This window comes from Abramis brama (genome assembly GCF_963993115.1).
Source record: "Abramis brama genome assembly, chromosome: 14".
NCBI classification, from domain to species: Eukaryota; Metazoa; Chordata; class Actinopteri; order Cypriniformes; family Leuciscidae; genus Abramis; species Abramis brama.
The window spans coordinates 21,391,298-21,416,954 of record NC_139976.1 but is presented as its reverse complement, the minus strand read 5'-3'; the positions used below and the strand labels follow the sequence as shown (position 1 = coordinate 21,416,954).

Sequence of the window (25,657 nt, the reverse complement as noted above, 5' to 3'; positions counted from 1 at the left end):
CGTTGCTTATACAAATAGCCTACATTTTATTTCAACATATTTCAGTCGATTTTTACTCATCTCAGTATAGCAATACAGTTTGCTAAAACACCATCATTCATTCACACACGCGATTTAAATTTAACTTCTGGCAAAGATGAAGTTGACAATAGGCTATTGACTCGCGATCTTCGCAGTAAGTCCAGGAAATTTGTTAATGAAAAAATTATTAAAATTAAGATACAATTGATACAAAACGAAATTCGTTTTAAAGAAAGGATTTGTACTTTCTGTTTTGAGGTCTCTGTGAAAGTTTGAAAGTCTTGTAGTGCTTTTTTTTAGAGCGCTCGCGTCCATAATGGAGAACTGCCACGTAATATTGTTTTTTGCCAGCTGTGGTAAACAGTGCGCATCTATGCCGTTCATTCATTCATAAACAGAAACCCGAGAAGGAAAAACTTACTAGTATTCCTCAGCTCGTATTCCTCGTATTCCTCATTATTCCTCACAGCGCTGCGAGACGTTGTAAACAAGTAATGTTCTGAATAAACTTGTGTTTTGGTTTTCTAGAGCTGATGGGGGCGTTCACAGGATTGCACGGATTACCTCAGCCATTTGCGTTTGAATAGCGTGCGCTCTCCGTGGGCGGAGTCACATTACATTTGAATTAGCTCTAATGAGGTCGACTGGAATCGCTCTCTTTTAATACAGATTTCACAAGATGAGAATATTTGTTTTTTATATAAATTACTTCATTTAAAAGAAGAGAATTCAAGCTTCATGCCTGTGTGTCTGTATGCCTGTTTGACTGAGTATTCACTGAGTTATTGCTCATTTTCGGACGCGTTTCAGAATGGACTTTACTGGCAGAGAGAAGGCAGAACTCGCTTCGTGTTTATTTTTCTTTATTTGGCAAAAAGCACAACACTTTGTTTTTATTGTGAGTATACACAAAAATAATACACATTTAACAGAATCGATTGATGTATGAAACTCCTATGGAAAATCAAAGTCAACAGAGTATTTATGAGTTTCTTTTACACTGATAAAAAAAAAGCGAGCTGGTATCGCCGGCGATACCGTCGACCTCAGGGGGTTAATATATATAAAAAAAAAAACGACTGAACGAAAGATACACGGATCCTCTTGAACCACCACCGCGTTTGCGGCAGAAAACTACTGCAGTGCAGCCAAAATGCTCTGTTCGACTTATCTGAGATCCTTTACTCTTCCCTGTGGATGACCTGTGACCTACTTTCTGTAAGATCTGAATTTTTGAACTTGAATTTTTGAGATTGAATTTTAGAAAACTGAATTTGAAGTTCCGAATTTCTTAATCTTGAAAACTTGAATCTGTATTTTTTTAAACTGAATATTTGCAGTATACGAATTCAGAACAAAAAAACTAGCTGTTTGAAAATACATGTCTATAAAATTCAGCCATAAAAACATTTCAATTTGTTAAATTTCAAATGTTCAATATTCGTTTAAAAAAAATCAAATTCAGAACTATTTAAACTACCACCTAAAATTCAATTTTGTTTGATTACACTTGCAAATAATTCAAATTTACACAATTCAAATTCAAATCATTTTGTCATATTATAAGCTCCATACAAGTCCCAAGTCAAGTCCCGAGTCAAGACAGGCAAGTCCAAGTCAAGTTGCAAGTCCTCGAGTTTAAGATTCAAGTCTTAAACAAGTCATTAGTGCTTTTTGCACAAATTAGTGTCTCAGTGTTAATTACTATATGAAATGTATACTAATTTATATCAGGAAGGCTTTTAAAATAGGTTCATGACTTAGCAGTTCAATTTCATATTTATTGCAATAAAACTTTCACTAAGGGCACCCATCTATCTCAGTTCAATTTAGGGATTGTTCTTACGTGTGACAAAATAAGGAAAAGGCAGTAAAAAAAAAAAAAAAACTATTTTATTGGTAACCCAGTAACAATGGCAAAATCAATGAGAGAGGAAACATGCAACATGGATGCAGATAAACTCATGAAGACAGTCATTTAAAAATGCTGTGCTACCATACTTAATACTACGAGAGAGTCAATGTGAGTGAAATGAATGTTTGAGTCAGTAAGAGTGATTGATCTTTTCTTTGGGCACTATGATGCATTGCACTTGCAAAAGATCAAATTGGCCAAAAGTCTGTCAGACATTTGTGCACGATGGGGCCGTAGTATGATGCCTCCATGGCTGAAAACACGCTCCACTGGAGCACTAGAGGCAGGCACTGCCAAGACCCTGATGGCCACTCGGAATAGTGCAGGAAGGGTGTTCCGGTTTATAGCCCAGAACAAGAGGGCGTTCTGTCCTTCAGATATGTCAATGTAGTGACTTAGCTGATGTGCTGGAGTGGTCCCAATGTTTTTCCTCTCTCTCTTATGATATGCTGCAAACAGCCCCACCTCATGTTCAGGCTGTTGACCTTCTTGCTCTTCAGCTTCAAAACAAGCAGCCGGCACATTCTCAGCAGCATCTTGCAAGATCAATTCTGGTAAAGGATATGCATAGCAGAAACAAACAGGCAAATATTAATGTTGCTAATTATGTAGTTAGTTAAAGTGAAAATCTATTACCTAAAAAAAAATGTTTAGCTTGATAATATTTATCCTTCACTTTTTGTGCAACCACTTCCTTGACTTCAGGGCTGACCAGCACATGGTGCTCCACCCACTGCAGTGAAAAAGCTGGATCCAAGATGGCTGCTTTTAGGTAGACTGGGTTTGAAAATGGTGCAGTAGTATCTTTTGCACTTGCCATTTTCACATTGATGAAGATTCCAAGGAATCTTTTGATCAGGGAAGCTTGCAAACTTCTGACCAGGCTGCTTAAGAAACAGGCCTGAGATTTCAGCTTCTCCAAGTGGTGATTCAAAGAAAGAACAGATGGAACAACAGAGCTGATGGTGACAATCTTCTCCCCCTGTGTCAAATCTGTTGCCTCTGCAAACGGCTTCAAGATGTCCACCATCTCCTTTAACTGAATCCACTCCCTTGATGTGAACAACAGCTCCTTATGTCCAGACTTTTCCAGAAGACAACAGAATCTTGGATGATCGCATTCAATTACTGCTCGTACCTGTCTCAGTGTTGAGTTCCATCTTGTGTTAACAGCAGCTGGAATGCTTTTTTCTCCAAATTCAGACTGAAAGACTTCTTTGAATGTTGTGCTTGCAATGAGCTGATTTTGGACAATTTTGAGAGAGCACGTGAGATCATATTTGTTTCTTTCAAACCAGCTGAAGCGTATGGGCGAAACACTGAAGACGCTGTTTTCTTCCCATAGCAGCATCCAGGGATTGCTGCTCCTCTTGGCTTAGGTCATTCCAGAGCTGTGGATCATCAAGTTGGTCCTCATCATGCATGTCTTGTTCGTGTTCAGTGGGGAAGCACACAGTGAAGGCTCTCTTCATGTTGGCTGCATTATCACTTATAATGTAGTCTAATTTATCTTTAATGTTAAAATCATCACAAATGGCCTCAAATTGCTCACTGATTCTTTCACCGGTGTGTGGGCCTTTGAAACGGTTGCAGGCCAGGAAATTCGAATTTAGCTTCATCTTCTCATCAGCTGCCTCAATGAAGTGTGCAGTTACTCCAAGAAACCCCCTAATTTTTCTATCGGACCAAATATCCACTGTGACAGACACATTTTGTGCGTTGCTTAATACAGTTTTTAGCTTCATGCATCGCTCCGCAGCAAGGTTTTCCACTTTTGAGGACAATGTTCTGCGACACACTGGGGTGTACTTCTGGTCAACCACTGAGAGAAAGTGCCGAAAACTCTTGTTTTCCACAATAGACAGAGGTAGGTTGCAATCAATAACTAAGTCAGACAGTATTGAATTAGTTATAGCTTTCTGTTGAGGGTGACCAGCACTGTACTGCCCAACACGGGTTTCCATGAACTGTGAGACTGAAGGTTGTTGTCGATCATTTGATACACTTTTGTTACTCTGATATTTTTCAAACCTGTGCATGGTAAAGAGAATACAAAGAAGAGATTCTATAAATTAAAATATTCAGAATAAATACATTTAAAATAAATCTGGACAATTTTTTTAAATAAAAACATTTTATGATATATCAATATTATATTATGATATGATATTATTGAACATTGTATAACAAAAATTATAACATGGCTCTGGATTCTGCATTCTGTTATTGACATCTTCTGCTATCATTACTCAATTGTAAATTTCAGTTATAACCTATGGTTTAAACATTGTTGGACCACAGTGCATCTTTAATCTACGGCGACTGTTTTTTTTTTTTATTCATCCCATCCCAAGGTCTTTTATATCCATTCACTGATTTTGTATTATTTTTGTTTAAACTGAACTGAACTTAGCTGGATGATGACATCACAGAACTGTGGTTTATAGATGAAATTAACTAATTTAATAATTGATGATCTTTACAATGGAACTGAATCAACAATGAATTGATTTCTGATGAACAAAAACATAATTTACTTTTAGAGCTGCTGTACAGCCTAAATTAACTCTGTTTGCATCATTTAATAATTTTCCTGTTATCACTGTAAAGCTGCTTTGACACGTAGTCAACCTAACATGTAAAACTGACGCTTCATTTATCGGCACTAATAATAGCCTACTATAAAGAAGTCGAAGCTTTCTTGACATGATTATTGGGAATTTACAGTATATTTTCAAAATATTTATGGTACTTTAAGTATTAAATAGATAATGTTAATTGGGAAAATAGTTACATGAAATAAAAAAAAATAAAAAAATACAGGCTACACAAAAAAATAACATAGGCTATACAAATGTTAAATAAAAATAAGAAACCACAAGTGAATGGATTTAAAAGACTGTGGGATGGAATTAATAAAAGTGATTATTTCGTTGTAGGCCTAACGTAATATTATTTTATGTTCTTATATATTCTAAATTATCATTATATTGATAAATTATTCAAACTTCATTCAAATGCTTTCACGACACGATGTGTCTCAATGCCGCACTGTCGTTCTTAATTCAAAATAAAATGTTAATAATTTAATAATACCAGGCCATTTCTGATCATCCAAGGGTTCGAGTCATAAAATGCGAGCTGTGGCCGCAACAAAAAGTAAATCAAACATGTTTGGCACTGGTTCCACACTGGTCAATTTAGCTGGATTCATCAATGAGGCATGCACAATTATTAACAAAGCTGTAGTTGATGTCCATTGTCTACTGAGTCTGTGTAACTGTAGCTAGCTAACGTTAGCTAACATGATAAGTTAAATACTGAACCATCTACGACGTGTAACAGGTAACAATGTCAACTTACCGCTGTCTGTGGGTTTTCAGGTGCCTCACAAAATTGGACGTTGTTGACACAGCATCTGTAATTTTTGAACCACAGGTTCTACATATTGCAGTCCTCCTGTTGCTCGTTGTTTTATATTCTGTATATCCAAATAAAATTACCCTGGGTATCATTTTGGCAGAATCGTCCATGAATGCGCGATTTTCAAACTTAGTGGACGTTGATTGGTTGGTTGTCTGATTGAATGTGAAGAGTGGCAATGCAGATTTAAAAATAAAAGTAACTGTTCATTGGGAAAATTAATCGTGATTTGCTACACATTAAGTTTAAAATATTGAGTCCCTGGTTAAATTATTTTGTTAACGTGACAGTAATTGTAGAACATTCCTATTTCCATGGCGACGTATCAAGCATCACGTGACACTTTTTGGGGCTACGTGCCTGTCATTTACAAAACGTAAATCCATCCATTTCTCCCGAAAGTCATGAAAGTGAGTGGCTGGTGAACAGGGAGAAGACTTTATAGTTACCTATCGGCTAAAATGTGCGTTTGTTGTGGGGGAAAAAAAACATGTCTCAAAATTATATTTGAAAGGTTTATTATTTCCGCTTACTTAGACATCAGTGTGTGTTTTTCCCCTCAAATTATAAATGGTTCACTAGTACTTGTGTATTTAAATGCCTGAAAAAACAAACAAACAAAAAAACATTATTTGGTTGAACGTGTCTGACCGTGTGATAAATGACAACTGACACGCGCTGCTGAACGCACTCTATCAAGCGCTCTCTGGCTCAGTGCCAAACGTGCGAAAGCAGCGCTAATCAGCTATGTGATCATGCGTCAATGATACAGTGCTATAGAGCTCGGGCGTAGACGTTATGGAATGATGCATTGTGGGTAACGGCGGCCATTTTAGAGGCAACGCAGAAGCGTTCGGAATAAAGTAATAGCGTAGCCGACCGGTCTCCACCGGCACCGAGAAAGAAAGAGAAAAAGTTATGGGCCGTGACAAAAAAATTGGCTATACCGTATACTTACAAACTTAATAATGAAGCCAAACAACGCTACTTAAAAAACAAATTAGATTATAGGCGAATTGATCCCTATGAATAAAGTCTGGAGTAGGCTAATACCAAGCCTCAGTTTCCCTGACATTTTCCTACCTGGTCTGTGGAGTGAGCGCTTACACCTCCGATCCAGAGCCGGATTTACAATTTCCTGTGCCCTCGGCAACAACATTCACACACACATTTTAATTGTTTAATAAACAAATGTTTTTTTTTTGTCACAGTCGGCTGCAAAGATGAGGTTGACGATGCTGATTGGCGATCTTCGCTGTAAGTTAAGTGAACGCGCCAGAGAGAAATGCAAATTGCACACGGATTAACTTACATAAGCAGAGAGCTGTCTGTTTTCTTTCGTTTTGAATTGTTTGTTTAAAAGTAGACACTTTTAGAAAAGTAGAACTTGTCACTGGAGGCTCACTTGCAGTTCACAAATGGATGAGTGCAAGATCTGCAGATCTACAAAGTAAACGCGGAGAAAACAATCGTTCGCACCGTGAACCAAGCATCAGTGGTGACACACACACACACACACTTGTCAGATTCTGTGAGCTACGAAGCTTGTCTGTGGGTTTGTTACACTTCAGGAGTTATTTATTATACGTGCAATAATCCACTGTTTTCGTCCGGTTGACGACCAGCGGCGACCCAAGCCATATAGGGAAAACTAATATGATTTATGAGGCGTTTGCCCTGTCGATCATGAGACCGATTACAGCAGTTCACAATACAGCAATACTGAACCATTTTCCAAAAAATAACCTAAATTAATGACCAAATGATCAACGTTACCTACTGCCTACTATACGCTACTATACAGTACATCTACTTCCGTACCGTGATTCCCACAATGCATTGCGGCGTGACGCAACGATCCCGAGCTCTATACTACAGTGATTATTACAACTCTGATCTGTGGTTTTAGAAGGTAGGTCAAGTCTTTCCAAGTCACAGGGCTCAAGTCCGAGTCAAGTCGCGAGTCATTGTTGTCAAAGTCTAAGTCGAGTCGCAAGTCATCTTTAGCCCTATTCGGACGGGACTAGTTTTCCAAATGACGTTTGAGTTACAATTCTTGTCAACCTACGTCTTTGATTTCATGTACGGATTCGGACGGGACTAATATCTCCGTGTTTATTACCGAGGTAGGAGTGTCTGTGTTTTACATGTGGGCATTGCAGAAGATCACGTGTTCAGAATGCTTAATTCAAAATTAAGCACTTTGAAATATAAAGTAAAACGTCCTAATGTATTTAGTGTTTTGTAAATATTTTTTAAAATTGGAGTATAAAAAAACTAAACATACATTTATCATCATGATTTTATAGAACTGGGTTCTTATAATAAACCCACTGGAATAAAAAGTTTTAACTTATATAATTTACACGTTATGTAATTAAGTGCAGAAATGAAAGTAATCTTACCTGAAACGTACTCGGTTACCTAATGTAACCTCGGTTCTCTCTAGAAGAGGGAACAAGTATTGCGTAAGCTAGCTTACGCTACGGGTAAAGTTGTCTTTTCTCGAGATCTGAAGCCAAAAAATTATCCTTAATTTTGTATATTGTCAACGCAGTGCGGCAGCCAGCAGACCATAGCAGGCTGCATAAGCGTGCTCATTGGCTGTCCTGCGGCAACTGCTGCAGCCTACCAGTGAGCCCCGTGTGACGTCACAACCAATGAGGCTTCGCGCCCTCCACACCCCTCTAACCGTCAGAATGGGTGTGGCTAGCGTGTATAAAGGAAGGGCTCACAGGCTGGAAATCTGGTTTTCATAGTCTGAAGCGAATAAGCTCGTGGCGCGACACGGCAGGTTACGCAATACTCGTTCCCTCTTCTAGAAAGAACCGAGGTTACATTAGGTAACCGAGTACGTTCTCTTACGAGAGGTTCTCTCGTATTGCGTAAGATAGCTTACGCTACGGGAACCCCTTATCAACGCCAAGCGTGCCGAGCATCCAGTGCATGAGTCCCAGGGAAACCGGGGAACACCACATGCTGGAACAGGTGGCCAGTCGGAGAAACGGGCCAGCACATGTAATAAACACTTCATATAAAAATAGAGCGGCACTGCCGGTCTATGTATTAATGTAAACAATGCGGCCAGCAGCGCGGGCCAGCACAGTACATAAGCACATCATAGGGGGAAAATAGAGTGGTATCACCGGTCTTATGTATAGAGAGAATAATCCCCAGCGCACAATGGGGACAAAAAAGACAGAGCGGCACAGCCGGTCTGTGTACAGAGGAACTCTTCCCTTAGTGCCATTTACCAGAAATACTAGCAGTACATGAACGTAGTCTGCACATGAGTGAGTGGGCAGAACATACATATCACTACTGATAACAGTTTAGCCTGCAAGACGGGAACTTCCAGGTTATAAAACCTCACGAATGTAGACGGGGAGGCCCAGCCATGCAAATATAGTGAATAGAAATTCCGCTGGACCAAGCCCACGACGAGGCCATGCCTCTAGTGGAGTGGGCTCTGATGCCCATAAGGCACTGCAGGTGTTTGGAGGCATAAGCTGCTGCGATCGCGTCCACTATCCACCTGGACAGGCTTTGTTTCGAGGCGGCGAGACCCTTGGTGCGCCCACCAAACGAAACAAAGAGCTGCTCGGAACGCCTAAAGGCGGCGTAGCGTGTGATGTAAACTCTCAACGCCCTGACGGGGCATAAGAGGTTATCACTGTCCCCACTATCGGATGCTGGCAGAGCCGACAGGGAGATGATCTGCACCCTAAAGGGGGTACCAATCGCTTTGGGGATGTAACCGTGTCTCGGTTTGAGGATGACTTTAGAGTCATTCAGTCCGAACTCGAGACATGCGGGGCTAACAGATAGCGCGTGTAGATCCCCCACGCATTTTACTGAAGACAGAGCTATCAGAAAAACAGTTTTAAACGAGAGGTATTTCAAATCCACGGATTCCAGCGGTTCAAAGGGAAAAGCCTTCAGGGCCTCCAGGACCAAGGACAGATCCCAAATAGGAACCGTGGGGGGCCGCGGGGGATTCATCCGTCTGGCTCCTCTGAGGAAACGGATGATAAGCTCGTTCCTTCCTATTGCACGGCCGCGCGTTGTCTCCGCGAACGCTGCAATAGCCGCAACATACACTTTGAGCGTGGAGGGGGACCTGCCCTTGTCCAACAGCTCTTGTAGGAAGGAGAGCACCCGTGGAACCCCGCATGTACGTGGATCCAGGCTCTTAATAGCGCACCATTTAGAGAACACAGACCATTTAGACGCGTAGAGCCTTCTCGTGGAAGGAGCTCTAGACTGCGTGATCGTGTTTACGACCCCAATGCCAAATTGATCCATCGGCTTGAGAGAGGAGATCTTTTCTCAACGGGATCGGCAATGGGGCTAAGTGTGACAGCCTCACTAACTCTGGGTACCAGATTTGGTTCTCCCATCGCGGGGCTATGAGAAGCACTGGGTGATGTGTTTCCCTGATCCTCTTGATGACCTGTGGCAACAGGGAGATCGGAGGGAAAGCGTACAGCGGGCGGCTGGGCCAGGTTTGGGCCAGCGCGTCCTCGCTCTTTGAGAAAAACGTCGGGCAGCGAGCGTTGTCTTTTGACGCAAAGAGGTCGACTTCCGCCCTGCCGAATAGGCGCCAGAGTAACTGGACTGTCTGAGGGTGCAGAGACCATTCTCCCGGGGGAATGATGTCTCTGGACAGTCTGTCTGGGCCGACGTTCAGATGGCCCGGCACGTGCGCGGCTCTCAGCGAGCGCAACGAGTGATGAGCCCACACGAGAAGGCGTTCTGTCAGATTGCAGAGGTTCCTGGATCTGACACCGCCTTGTCGGTTCACATAGGACACCACTGACGTGTTGTCCGAGCGGACTAGCACATGGTGATCCCGTATGTGTGGGAGGAAGCGCTTGAGCGCGTTCTCGACCGCTATCATCTCCAAACAGTTTATGTGGAGGCATTTCTCCTGGTCTGACCACAGGCCAAAGACCGGTTTGCCCTCGAAAAGAGCGCCCCAACCTAAGTTGGATGCGTCCGTCGAGATAACTTTGCGGTGCGAGACGGCTCCCATTGTCACTCCCCGCTGGTACCAGTCGGCCGCTAACCAGGGCTTCAGTGCTGAAACGCAGCTCTGAGTCACTCTGATTCGAATGCCGCCGGAAGCCCAGGCTCGGTGAGGCACTCGGGCATTCAACCAGTGTTGCAGCGGGCGCATATGCAGTAGACCCAGCTGAAGCACTGCTGCAGCTGATGCCATACAACCCAGCATCCTCTGAAATGTTTTGAGAGGTGTGGTGCTGCCCGATTGGAAAGACGCGGCCAGGCGTCGGATACAGCGCGCACGCTGTGTCGACAGGCGGGCCGTCATTGCCACAGAGTCCAGTTCCAAACCCAGAAAAGAGGTTGACTGACTGGGCAGTAATGAGCTCTTGGTCCAGTTGACCGTAAGACCCAGGCTTTCCAGGTGGCTGAGAAGCACTGTTCTGTGAGCGATAAGTTCTTCCTCTGACTGTGCTAGAATCAGCCAATCGTCCAAATAGTTCAAAATTCGCATTCCCTGACCCCTCAGGGGAGCGAGAGCCGTGTCCATGCACTTCGTGAATGTACGGGGTGCCAAAGACAGGCCGAACGGCAGGACGGTGTACTGATATACCTGACCGTCGAAGGCAAATCTCAAGAATGGCCTGTGACGGGGTATTATCTGGATCTGAAAGTAAGCATCTTTCAGATCGAGGGAGATAAACCAGTCTCTCGGGCGAATATGCGCGAGGATCTGCCTGGTTGTGAGCATTTTGAACGGTCGTCCTAGGCTTGCTGGTCGCTGATTTCAACGGCGGCGGCTCTCAAGATCCAGCGATGCGAAGAGCTTCGCTGAAGACAAGAAAATCAAATTTCCAGCCTGTGAGCCCTTCCTTTATACACGCTAGCCACACCCATTCTGACGGTTAGAGGGGTGTGGAGGGCGCGAAGTTGCCGCAGGACAGCCAATGAGCACGCTTATGCAGCCTGCTATGGTCTGCTGGCTGCCGCACTGCGTTGACAATAAATACAAAATTAAGGATAATTTTTTGGCTTCAGATCTCGAGAAAAGACAACTTTACCCGTAGCGTAAGCTAGCTTACGCAATACGAGAGAACCTCTAGTAAGATAACTGATATTACAGTAGCCAGTCTTAACAGTTTACGTGATTTGGCTCTTCTTGTTGATTTCATTTTTTTATTTCTTCGCAGTGTACCGAACACATCTACATCCATTATTGGTGCGCAAAAAGCAGAAACTTGAATACCGGCACGATAGCGAGAGATTGTACGGTAGTTCACGTTGACCAAAACACACAAGAAAAAGCATTTTGAAAAAAAAAACATTTTCGGCAATCACAGACATTCGCATTCGGACGGGATTAGATTTCTCTGAGGACCGCCGAGTTTGACGAAAAACAGTAGGTAATTTGCTCTGAAATTTTTACAGAGGTCGTGTGAGAAAAAGACAGACATGGCAGATTCGGACAGGATTAAAATCTCAAAGTACGTCTGTGAAACAGAAATTTCTCTAACGTCCTCCTGTGAAACTAGTCCCGTCCGAATAGGGCTTTTGATTATGTCAAGTCGAGTCGCAAGTCATCAAATTTGGGACTCGAGTCCAAGTCAAGTCCAAGTCATGCGACTCGAGTCTACAACCCTGTATTACTTTCGTTACAACCCCAGATATACATACATACAACATATTTAGATACAACAAATAATATTATAACAACATATAATATTAATTAAACTTCACAATAACGCTATAACAATGCAATCGATTTGGTCAGCTGGCATGAACCTGAATCACTGCACGTTTATGTCACACGCAACTCTATTAGCTCCAAAATCCTTTTACGCACACCACAAGGAAATTATGTCACAGTGTCTGGTTTATGTTCCTTGGGTCACCACTAGATGTCCTCCTTCCCCACGGTGTCCATCACACTCTTGAACTACATCCCCCATGATCCTTGTCTTTTCATTGCACTCAGCTGTCCCTTATCACTGATCATTGCACTCAGCCTGTTCCCCATTAGCATTGTCATTTCCCTGTGTATATATACCCTGTCTGTTTTAGTATGTGTCACGGAGTCCTTGAATTTATCACGCCACTTCTGTTTCGTCTGTGTTCCTGTTTATGTTCTTGTTTTGGATGGATTATGATATCGACTATTGCCTGGACTGGATTATGCTTATGGAATTCCCCAAATAAATAATTCATACTGCACTTGGATCTAACCCCTGTTTCTTGTGTGTGGTTTTGTGACAGAAGGACTCCGTCAACAAGGATCCAGCGGTATGTTTTTTAATGTCTTTTCCCCAGCCATCGAGCGGGAGAGGAGAGAGGGTTTTGAGGGAACCCGTCTATTCATTTTTCGTGGGACCCGGGGAGGTCGCAGAGGAGTGGTGGGTCGAGAGGGAGTCCAACACCACTCTCCACCATGGCCCCCCTTCGACTCTGGGATGGTGAGGGACGAATTGGAGCCACCGTCTCACCGTCGCAGACGGAGAGGGGGTAAGAGACGCACGTCTGCTGAGCCTGTGTCTTCGGACAGGATGGCCGCCGTCGAGCCTGTGTCTTCGGACAAGATGGCCGCTGCCGAGCTGGATCCAGTGTCTGCGGACAAGATGGTTGCCGCCGAGCCTGTTCACGTCACGTCTGCCGAGCCTGTGTCTTCGGACAAGATGGCCGCCGCCGTGCCTGTGTCTTCGGACAAGAGGATTGTCTCGGAGCTGCCTACCATCAGTCCTGCCACGGCCAGGAGGGCTGTCTTTCTCTTTTACGCAGTGGCGGTATTGCATGCGTGGAAGAGACACAGCAAGTCTTCTGATCCAGAGACTGTTCAAGTCACGTCTGCCGATCCAGAGACTGTTCAAGTCACGTCTGCCGATCCAGAGACTGTTTACGTCACGTCTGCCGATCCAGAGACTGTTCACGTCATGTCTGCCGATCCAGAGACTGTTCACATCACGTCTGCCGATCCAGAGACTGTTCACGTCACGTCTGCCGATCCAGAGACTGTTCACGTCACATCTGTCGATGCAGAGACTGTTCCTGTGCCGGAGGCTGTACCCGTCAGCCCTGCCATGGCCCAGAGGGCTGTCTTCACTTTTTATTTGGTTGCTGTCTGGCGTGCCTGGGCTGCACACACTACCAAGATGGCAGCCTCCAGTCCGGTTGGAACCCCGGACACTGCGCTGAAGCCGGTGTTTGTTCCTGTTCCTGAACAGGTGTCCGTATCTGTTCCTGAGCCGGTGGTGTCTGTTCCAGTTCCTGAGCCGGTGGTGTCTGTTCCAGTTCCTGAGCCGGTGTCGTCTGTTCCTGAGCCGGTGGTGTCTGTTCCAGTTCCTGAGCCGGTGGTGTCTGTTCCAGTTCCTGAGCCGGTGTCGTCTGTTCCTGAGCCGGTGTCTGTTCCTGTTCCTGAGCCGGTGGTGGCTGTTCCAGTTCCTGAGCCGGTGGTGTCTGTTCCAGTGCCTGAGCTGGTGTCTGTTCCTGTGCCCTGGCCGCCCGAGGGAAAGTCTCCGCCCTGGCCCCCCGAGGGAAAGTCTCCGCCCTAGCCGCCTGAGGGAAGGTCTCCGCCCTGGCCGCCCGAGGGAAAGTCTCCACCCTGGCCGCCCGATGGACTGTCTGCTCTGCTCTGCCCTGGCCGCCCGAGGGACTGTCTGCTCTGCCCTGGCCGCCCGATGAACTGTCACTCCCTGTCCCCGTTTCCCTCCATGGACCTGGCCCCCCATCCCTCCCCCTGATCCTCCACCAGTCCACCTCCCGCCTGGACTCTTGTTTGTCTGTCACGTCTTGGAGTGTCTGGTAGCCGCTCCGTAGAGGGGGGGTTATGTCACAGTGTCTGGTTTATGTTCCTTGGGTCACCACTAGATGTCCTCCTTCCCCACGGTGTCCATCACACTCTTGAACTACATCCCCCATGATCCTTGTCTTTTCATTGCACTCAGCTGTCCCTTATCACTGATCATTGCACTCAGCCTGTTCCCCATTAGCATTGTCATTTCCCTGTGTATATATACCCTGTCTGTTTTAGCATGTGTCACGGAGTCCTTGAATTTATCACGCCACTTCTGTTTCTTCTGTGTTCCTGTTTATGTTCTTGTTTTGGATGGATTATGATATCGACTATTGCCTGGACTGGATTATGCTTATGGAATTCCCCAAATAAATAATTCATACTGCACTTGGATCTAACCCCTGTTTCTTGTGTGTGGTTTCGTGACAAATAATCTCTGACTATTTAAGCACGTTACTGAACAGTTCTCAACATCCATTACGCAAAGAACACACGCACAAAATAACTCTTTCTGTTTCCATCTCCAACCTTTTTATACAAACCACAAGGAAATAATCTCTGACTATTTAAACATTATTTAACAGTTCTCCACATCCATTACGCAAAGAACACACGATCAAAATAACACTCTCCATCTCCATCCCCACCACCTTGCAAAAATACTACAGTGTACTACTTACAATTGCTTGGCTAGTCAAAGCTGATCCCACTTGTTGTCTAAAAAATAAATGTTACAAGCGCGGCGGCACCATGTTCTTACCTGAGCTACAGGTTCAAGGCGGTCTGTGTCAAGCTCCTCCGGGAGCTGAAGGGCCTCCAGATTGACATTCCTTCCCTCTGCTGCTTTGATAACAGCCATCTCTCGTTTTGTGGCAAGCTTCATACTGGCCTGATTAAATCTTCTGTCCATCTCCGCCGATATCACATCAATAGCCTCGAAAAAGCTACGTCGCCAATCCACTGTTTGTGCGCCATGCGCGACTGCCTCTGGCTTTCTAGTTTGGCGAAGGCGAGCTGGGGTTTTGCTCACTCTAGGGGTGGTGGTGTCTGGCATTTTCAGGGAGGTTTGTGATGCGCAGGTTTCAACCTTGCGGATCAGCTCGTCCACAACTGCATCATCCCAGAGTGTGGCTATTTGTTCTCTCAGCACACCTGTGCATTCCAGTGCACCTTGCGCACTTGCTGTGGCACTCTGTAGGCTTGTGGCAACTGCTTCACAGGGCTCGAACAGGGCATGGCAGCATAAAAGACCGAAATATGTTCTCCCTTTTAAAGCCTGTTTGTAGAGTCCCCCGATCTTTGCTCTGCTGTCCCCCCTGACACTCTTGTCATCCTTCAGCTTGTGCAGTGTAGTCAGGAGAGTGGGGTAAGCTGCAGTGACGCGGTTAATGGACATGTCACGGATACACCACCTTGTCGTGCAAAGGCCTAAGTTGTTGACAGCAACCTCACCACAGCCAAAAAAACGATTGGTAGAGCTGTTTTCGCTTTGATGACTCTCTTATCACAGATGAGACACCCTGAACAAAGTTCAAAGTATCGGCCACAAGACTCACTTCACACGTGACTTCTTGAAGAATCAAATCCAGTGAGTGGTTGCTGCAATGCACATAAAGTGAGTGCGGGTTTAACTCTTTAACCTCTTAGGGCTCAGAGGAAGCGTGAGGCCGAGGAGAGGAGGAGGACACACACACACACACACTCACACACACACACACTCACACAAACACACTCAGACGATGTTCTGTTGTTCCTGTAGTCCATGTTCCTTGGTTCCTCCATATTAAAAAGCAGTCAGGAAAAAATTGCTGTGTTCAAGGCAGAAATAAAGAGTTTTTCATTCTATTACACAAAGGTGACTTTATTGTGTTTTATGGAAATTCGGACCATGAGTCCACGTATGTGGACATAATTTTTCTCTAAAAGTACATCATATCAAAAGATGATACTTAGTTTTTATTCTAATTAGGTTCCAATAAGCCCAAATAGCAAAGAGAAATAAAAAATGCATGTAAAAAAACAGCTTGGGCCTTAAGAGGTTAAGCCGAGCTTGCACGCCTGAAAAACACCCTGACATATTAGCTGCTCCATCAAAACAAAATCCTGCGATGCGTTCAATGGGGATGTTTAGTCTTAAAAAAATATCCTTGATGCAACTGAAAAGAGTTTCTCCAGTGTTGTCCTGGGCGTTATAAAATCCCAAAAACACAGTGTGAGGCTCCAAGCTGCTGTCAACAGATTTCAGACTACAGACTAGGTTGGGTTGCGGGTGCTGGGGCTGGGCCTGCCGGTGCAACTGCAGGCAGAGGCGGGCGGACAGATTCCGTTGTCATGGTTGCGGTACTAGAGTTCTTCACTGGTGGTTTTCCAAAAGAATCCAAAATCCGTTTCTGTGCCATATTTCCTCCTCGTTTCTGTCATTAGACTATGTAAATTTACTAGTCTGCTGCTGCCATGGATGGATGTATGCTGCATGGAACGAGCGGGAAACCTCTTTACTCGGCGACCATTAGCCTGCCTGCCTGACGCTGACAACGTAACTTCCGAACCTGTGTTGATTAGGCCTCAAAATAATGAAATTAAAATCCAAAATACACGTAATAGCCTACGTGTGTCAAAATCATTTCCTAAAATATTCATAAGTAATTTATAAATTGTGCAAAATATTTTTAATAGGCCTACATTTTTTAAAAATCTCCCTCTCGCCAATAGGGGGTGCTGCAGCACCCCCACTTCCCGCGGCCGTGAAATCGCATGTTAGTTAGAACCGTGCAATAGCACGCAAATTAAATGTTTAACAGGCAAAGCTTTAATGCACAGGCAAATAATGAACTTGTATGAACTGCAGTGTCCTGTGAGTGTAACTCTACCACTATATTGTAGAGTGTCATGTGAATATACGTCGCGTTGTAGGCTACAGTATGTTGAGACGGAGGCGCCAGAACTGAACTGATAGAATACACTGTAGCACGATACTACGATATTTCTTCAAAAGCAGATCTTGGAGGCATTTTAATCATCCACGATCAAAAACCGTCATATTGCACACCCCTACGCATTTGTGTTACATTTCAAAGAGCTCCGTTATCAGCACCACAGTAGAAAATTAAACCATATCCTTACCGGATGGGCACGAAATGGAATGATTAATCAAAGAGAATGGTGGAAAAGCTGCTAAAAAGTTAACCAAGAGAATTGGAATTGGATTGGCTCACTGATCATGTTCAATCAGTTTTGTTTGCCATACATCGCTTCACATAGTCTAGTAGGCAGCAACACTCTCTATAGTGTGTTTTAAATCCCTGCTAAAAAATACATGAAAAAAATACATCCAGCATGGGATGTTGGTTGCTGGTTTGCTGGATCCCAGCATAGGATGCTGGTGTGCTGGTGGCCCAGCATATGTTGTCTTTTGGGTGCTGGTATGATCCCAGCAAGACCACAACAAAACTTGTGTATGTGTTACATCATGTTTCATAGTGTGTGTTTGTACTTAAAGGAGAAGTTCACTTTTAAAATGAAAATTCTGTCATCATATACTCACCCTCATGTTGTTTCAAACCTGTATGAATTTCTTTCTTCTGCTGAACACAAAGGAAGATATTTAGAAGAATATCAGTAACCAGGCAGTTTTTGGGTCCCATTGACTTCCATAGTAGGAAAAAAATATACTATGGAAGTCAATGGGACCCAAAAACGGTCTGGTTACTGACATTCTTCTAAATATCTTCTTTTCTGTTCAGCAGAAGAAAGAAATTCATACAGGTTTGAAACAACATGAGGGTGAGTATATGATGACAGAATTTTCATTTTAAAAGTGAACTTCTCCTTTAAATATAATTTTTGTTTAAAAAAAAAATAATTTTAATAAATTATTTAATAAAGAAAAACACATGTTGCTGGTTACACATTTACACAGTAAAAATCCCCAGTGTTAAACAAACACTGGTCAGTTTTCATATGGTCCCAGTCTATAGAGTGTAAAAGTAACAATGAAGCAATGTTGCAGTTAGTGAAATAAAGTAGATTCATTCTACAAATGATGATAGAACATTGGTGATGACACCTGCAGTTAACAAGCAGAATTACTGAAGATAAGAGGAACAACAAGAACAGGATAAAAAGGAAGAGATGAGCAGAACAGACAATAAATAGGACTCCACATTCGAAACAGCTGGCGCTGATCAGCTCATCAGCCATGCCAATCAGCCGTGCTGATGAGCCGCGCCCATACACACAAACACGCACACACATAGCGAGGGTGAGTCAGTGAACCCATGAACCGTGACACAACTACAAATGACTTACAGCCACACAGCCTTAAATAAAAATCAACTGCAAATAAAATGAATATCTCACTAGAGGAACTCCAAAAACAGCATTACCATATTCACTTATTACAAACCAGTTTGGTTTTATTTATTTCATATGATACATTAGGAATGGGCAAATTAAGCCTCATGAAAGCACTGAGGCTTTCCCCTGAATGTTTCGGTAAAAGATTCAAAGCACCAAGAGTGTTGAAAACAGCGTCATCTTGTGGCAGGTCAAATTTATAGCAGCCATGTTTATGAGCAGCTGAGTGCGCAGCGCCGTTGTTTTATCCATTAAGCACAAATAAAAACCTGACAACGCTAAATGTTCAGTTTTCTGATAATACAATTCACATATTAAAGTGTGGCAATAAAATAAATGTTGGTCTAATTATTTTATGGTTTCTATGCTGTTTATGTGTCAGAATATATGATCATGTAACATAGGCTGTAGGCTTATTTATATATTACACACACACACAAAAATGTTAGTAAATGGACTTAAACTTCCAAAAACCTGTAGAGTAGTGGTCTGGGTTCAAGCATTCCGACACGTGAAGTGAAGCATTCACGTGACTGGAAAGAAAGTGAGTCTTCATTTTTCGTTGATCACGTGTTTCTCTGAAAACAATACGCGCTCCGGTACGGAGCTTCGTGAGAAATTGCGCTGCGTACTCGATACGCGCTTTGAAGCTTCAGTGTCAAATGTAACATCACTATGATACATGTACAAAGGTTGTTGTAGTCTGTTTAAAGATGTTTCGCCATTATGGTGATTAGTTTTCCCTTTAGTTGAGCACTTGGCCATTGACTTTGGTTGACTAAATTCTCTTTCAGCAATTGTTGAAAGTGTATGCTCATTTCAACAACATGTCATGTTCCTGGCTGCACTGACATAACTTTTACTATATGCACTTTGAAAAAGTCTATAAAAACAGCAACTTTCAGTTTTGAACTTTCAATATCAAGTTTTTACTAAATGTCCCATTGAAAGCGCTCTTCTCATAACCCCTGCTATTGAACAAACTGGTAATGATTATGCTTTTATTAGGCATTTATTCTTTAAATGTTTTTATGCTTTTTAACTGATCTGTGTACAGATCTTGTGAAACAGGAGACCATTAATGCTTTGAAACGTTTTACCAGTTTACTAGTTACTGATTAATAATGTAATCATTAAAAATTTCAGTTCCCTTTCGTGGTCACTACGAGTTACGTCAGTGACGACGAATTGGGTTTCGCTTAGAAAGCCTCACACCTTCAAGTATACAAAACGAGCCAATGGCAATAAAATGCCATGGGTCTGCGGAATTTGCATAGCGTAAGTCCGCCCCACCTCGTGGGTATATAAGGAAGTACGCTGGCAACATGCAGATATGTTTTCGCTTATCATATCGCAGATATGAGTTCTCTTCACTCCTACAAGCCATTCTGAATCATCTTCACTCTACGAGACGAGCGGCTCTTCAGTGTGTTGGTGTGACGGCGTGTTCCAGCGAGATCACATTGCCTGCTGCTGATCTGTGCAGTGATCTGCCGACAGTGTGTGTGTGTGTTTCTCCCTGGGCGCTTCAGCACTCTGCTGAGCTTTTTCCTCTCTCTAAAAGAGCTGCACGCGGCACGTCTTTTTCAAGATGGCTCTCCCGTGTATTTATTGGATGTGGGCGCGTGATTCATCTGCCTAACCGTCACGAGCGCTGTTTCGCGTGTTGGGCTTAATCACTCGGCAGCGCTCGTAGATGAGTCATGTTTTCATTGCGGGAATATGACCATCGTGCTGTTTATAGATCGAGACTCAATGATCTCCGTGTGGATAGAGTCCCCTCTGCCACACCCCAATCTATCTCTTCCTCGAGAGGGGATACTTTGGCTGGTGGCCAGGGTGATCTGAGGGTTACGATGCGGCATAATACCGACGAGCATCCCTCGGGCCACGCCCCCCTCCACATCGCAAACCGTGGGGCTTCCGTGTGTGCCTGGTTCCTCTCTGGGACCCAGTGTTTTCATTCAGGGCTCCAGCAGATGGTGTCATGTCACTCACAGCATCACAAGGCGGTCTTGATTCCTCTGGAAATGAGGGTTCGACTGCGTTGCCTCCCTCGGGAGTGTCAGCGTTAGTCGAGTCAGATCCAGAGCTGATGGCCATGCTTTCCCGGGCAGCTGAAAGCATCGGTTGGAGTGGCGCCGCAATCCTCCCGAGCACTGTAGGCTTGACGATTGGTTCCTGGGCGCGTGTTGCTCTACAGCACTCGCCTCCAGTGCCTTTCTCCCGGACGTGCATCAGGACGCCTCCAGCTAGCGAGAGTCCCCGTGACTTATCGCGGCCCACGGGCGTCCTCCGCCTTCGTTGCACTCGATCGCGTGGCGATCATGGGCTGTATGTTCTCTGTCACTATCGTGGCACAGGCATGCAGTGCTGTGTGTCGCCTTCGAGGCAGTGCTGACCCGGGAGTTCTGTCAGACCAGGCCGCCGTGGAATGCTGGTCCTTCCCTGGCCAACACTGACAGAATGCGGAAACTCGACCACGCCTCCACGCAAGGACGCTATGCCTCCCATGTCCGGGCTGGTCGATCCGCCATGCACACTACTGATCTCGCTCTACGGGCGACATCGGTACCTGCATGATCCCTGGGCTAGGTGATGTCCACAAGTGTGGTCCAGGAATGGGCTTAGCCAGGTTGATGTGAGGGGGTCTGAGAATTCATTTTCTCAGCTCCACCATGTCCCAGGCTGGGCTCCTCGGCGGTGTGGTTGAGGACTGTACCCTACTGATGCCCCTTCCTCTGAGCCCCAAGAGGCTGTGGATGACAGTGCACGCCGTTCACGAGCCTCACTGCTGACTTGCCTCTGTCAATTCGAGGGCAAGAGTGCGGTTCCACAGCAACGCCACTCGGGTTGCTTCATATGAGACCGCTTCAGAACTGACTTTGTGATCGAGTCCCGAGGTGGGCATGGCAACACGGCACGTTCCGAGTCCCAGTGACTCCAGCCTGCCGTCAGACCCTTCACCCTGTGGACGAACCTCAGCTTTCTACGGGCCGGAGTGCCCTTAGAACGAGTTTCCAGGCATGTGTTGTCTTAACAGATGCCTCCACCACGGGCTGGGGCGCCATGTGCAATGGACATGTGCTGGCTGTACGTCTCGCCCTGCACCACTTCGTTGCGCTGCTCAGGGGTCAGCACGTACTAGTCCGATCAGACAATACAACGACAGTAGCATACATCAACCGACAAGGTGGTCTACGCTACCTCCTCCTAAGGAGTCAGAAGCATCGAGGTCGCTTCGAGCCATTATATCCCGGGAGACCTGAACCATGCAGCCGACGAGCTGTCACGGCTTCGGCCTCTCACTGGAGAATGGAGACTCCATCCCCAGACGGTTCAGCTGATCTGGGATCAGTTCGGGGACGCACAGGTAGACCTGTTTGCCTCCCACGACTCGTCCCATTGCGACATGTGCAAGATCAGGGAGGACGAGGAGCAGGTAATTTTGGTTGCCCCTTATTGGCACAACCGGACCTGGTTCCCCGAACTTGTACTCCTCGCGACAGCACCTCCCTGGCCAATTCCTCTGAGGAAGGACCTCCTCTCTCAGGGATGGGGCACCCTGTGGCACCCTCGCCACCGATCTTTGGAACCTCCACGTGTGGCTCCTGGACGGGACGAGGCAGGTTTGAGTACCCTACCACCTACGGTGGTGGCTACCATCACTTCCGCTAGACCATTGTCCACGAGACATGCCTATGCGTTGAAGTGGAACCTCTTCATCAACTGGTGTTCTTCCCGCCGAAAAGACCCCACAAAATGCCAGATCAGTGTCGTGCTTTCCTTCCTGCAAGAAGGGTTGGAGCGAAGGCTGTCTCCCTCCACCCTGAAAGTGTATGTTGCCGCTATTGCTGCACATCAAGATGCAGTTGGGTCTCTGGGAAAGCACGACCTGATCATCAGGTTCCTGAGAGGAGCGAGGAGACTGAATCCTCCTCGCCCTCCTCTCGTTCCCTCTTGGGACCTCTCAGTGGTGCTAACTGCCCTGCAGAGTGCTCCCTTTGAGCCTCTGCAATCAGTGGAGCTTAAGTTCCTGTCAATGAAGACAGCACTCCTGGTTGCATTGGCCTCCATTAAGAGGGTAGGGGACCTGCAGGCATTTTCGGTTGACAAAGCGTGCCTGGAATTTGGGCCGGCCTACTCTCACATGATCCTGAGACCCCGGCCTGGATACGTGCCCAAGGTTCCCACCACACCCTTTCGAGACCAGGTGGTGAACCTGCAAGCGCTGCCCTCGGAGAAGGCAGACCCAGCCTTGTCACTGCTCTGTCCAGTATGCGCCCTCCGTGCTTACGTAGACAGAACACAGTGTTCAGGACCTCAGACCAGCTCTTTGTCTGTTATGGTGGGAAGCTGAAGGGAAAGGCTCTCTCCAAGCAAAGGTTATCGCACTGGTTAGTGGACACCATTGCTTTGGCTACCAGCAGCAAGGTCGACTCGCCATGGGCTCTAGCGCATGGCGCCTCGCTAACAGACATCTGCAGAGCTGCAGGCTGGGCGACACCTAACACATTCGCGAGATTCCACAATCTCCGAGTGAAGCCAGTTTCTTCTCATGTACTCACTTCAACCAGCCGATACTAGATTCTGCTCAGGTGTCTTCGCTTGCTCGCCATTCCTCTCCACGGACGGGATACGTGCGATTATTCTCCTCAGGTGAGCCTCCCCGCAGGCCCTGAGTTCCTCCAGTGCTGTTGACGCCAACACCAGAGTTATGCCACTGGCAGCTTTCGCGCTTGGCTAGGTGCCTCCATGTGCATGGTTCCCCCTCTGGGCGACCTTGAAATATTCCACCTGTGGCTGGACACCCCAGTGATTCCCCATATGCATCCCCCTCCGGGTCATATGTGTATTCCTAAGAGCCCCCCTTTTCTTGCCATTGGCTCGTTATGTATACTCGAAGGTGAGAGGCTTTCTAAGCGAAACCCCATTCGTCGTCACTGACGTAACGTCTCTGTTCCCTACTCAGGGAACGAGGCTTACATACGTAACCATTCTACTTTCAGGAGAGGGAACAAAAGAAATTACAGAGTTATAATCATATAATTCAATAAATCATATGTTTTAACCTTATGAAAATTGTTTTTCCTTTGCATCATTAATGTGTTAGATATAGAAATATGCAAGCAAAAACAATGTTTGTCCCCAAAACACTGCTTGCATACAGACAGCTGACCTACTCACACTCAACTCTGCAAGACCATGCTGGTGAACCAGCTTCACCAGCTCCGTTTTGCTTGAGAACAGAATATGCTGGTCCACCAGCTAGACCAGCTCTATGCTGTATTTTTAAGCAGGGATGTTCTTCCTGGTAAAATCATAATCATATATTTGTCTTGTTTTAGGTGATTTCAGCCCAGCAGTTGCCTAAACCTGACAAAGAAAAGCTCAGCTCCATCGTGGACCCTCTTGTATGGGTGCAGACTTATGGGGCTCCCATAGACAACAACACAAAGAAGACGCACCGCATTGACAATAATGGTAATTCAGAATTTTTTTGACATTTATTAATTATACACCAATGAGCCAAAACTTTATGACCACCTGCCTAATATGCTGTTGGTCCTCTGCCTGCTGCCAAAACGGCGCCGACCCACTAAAGCATGGACTCAACAAGACCCCTGAATGTGTCCTGTGGTATCTGGCACCATGTTAGAAGAAGCAGATCCTTCAGGTCTTGTAGGTTGCGAGGTGGAGCCGCCATGGATCGAACTTGTTGGTCCAGCACATCCCACAGATGCTCAATTGGATTGAGATCTGGGAAATTAAGAGGCCAGGTGGCATATTACAGAAATATCTAACTTTAGAATCTTATCTTATCTGTTTGGTAACCATGGCAATTTCAGTTAGAACCTCATTTACAACAAAAGCTATAACAAAATGGCATTTCTAAAGTGCATAATCTTATTTTAAATACAGATAGGAAAAGGGTAATACAGAAGCATCCTAACTCCACAAAAAATTCTAAAAAGTGTCTTAACTTTAGTGTCCTAACTAAAAACTAAAAAGCCAACTCTAAAAATCACATAACAATAGCTCTGTCTGAGAATGAAGTCACATTTATTAATGATACAAGATGAAGACTCCCATGAAATATACTGATAGGCTTTGCCTTTTCTACCAAGCTTATCAAAACTTATCTTTCGGCAGCACTTAATTTAAAGCACACCTATTTCGTTTCTCCATTCTCTAGCACTTACTTCAAAGCAGCTGCTTTTCGCGTTGTTGTTTGCTTGGTAACAGACCTGAGAGTTGATTACTGAACACGATGGAGCGGTTAAAGATTTCCTAACTACAGATGAGATTTTGTAAGAAGGATAAGAATCCTAAATCAAGTTAAGATTTGCTTCTGTAATACAACTTTGTGAAAAATCCTAAATTAACATGTCAGATCTTAACTTAAGCCTTAAGATAGAAAGGTTCTGTAATACACCCCCTGGACAACACCTTGAACTCTTTATCATGGTCCCTCTTGTGGTCCTCATTTGGGAGTCACACTTGTTGTCTTCGCGGTCAAAAGTGACCGGACACTGAAAATGTAAAACTCATTTATAACCGTTGCATACGCACAAAAGTCACCTTCATTTATATAGCGCTTTTAACAATATAGATTGTTTACAAAGCAGCTTTACAGCTTTACTCATTTATAACCATTACATACGCACAAAAGTCACCTTCATTTAAATAGTGCTTTTAACAATATACATTGTTTTGAAGCAGCTTTACAGTGATAATTGGAAATGAAAGTAACAGAGATTGTTTTGGCTTTACAGAAGCTCTAGAATAAAGTTATTGTCCAGCTAAAGTTAGTTTTTATTGATTCACTTCCGTTGCAAAGATCTTTAGTTATTAACTTAGGGCCGCTTACACGACACGTTCCAACAGAAAACCCTTAACGCGCTCCGGTCTGCTCACCCGCACAACAAAAGTGCCTGGCTGCTCGAGAACGCAAACCCTGAAATAGGTTCCAAGGTGCAAGCCCTGAAAAAAATAAAAAAAATAATAATAATAATTTTATCTCTGCGCAAGTTTTAAAAACGCAAACCTGTGAAAACGCTGACGGCACACAAATGCGTATTACATGTTCAGTCTATAGGTATGCGCATTTGAATTTATACAGTACTGTGCAAAAGCCTTAGGCATGTTAATAC

At 44.8% G+C, this 25,657-nt stretch overlaps 1 protein-coding gene across 2 annotated transcripts in view; it reads left to right on the top strand.

Annotated features, from left to right (window-relative positions):
* The window catches only part of plcd3b (phospholipase C, delta 3b), a 174,765-nt gene that overhangs the window by 137,704 nt on the left and 11,404 nt on the right, over positions 1-25,657 (top strand). For both annotated transcript variants that reach the window (XM_084134388.1, XM_084134389.1), the window contains exon 14: positions 23,852-23,987. In XM_084134388.1, the coding sequence (XP_083990514.1) occupies positions 23,852-23,987 (136 nt within the window). The remainder of the gene's footprint in view (positions 1-23,851; positions 23,988-25,657) is intronic.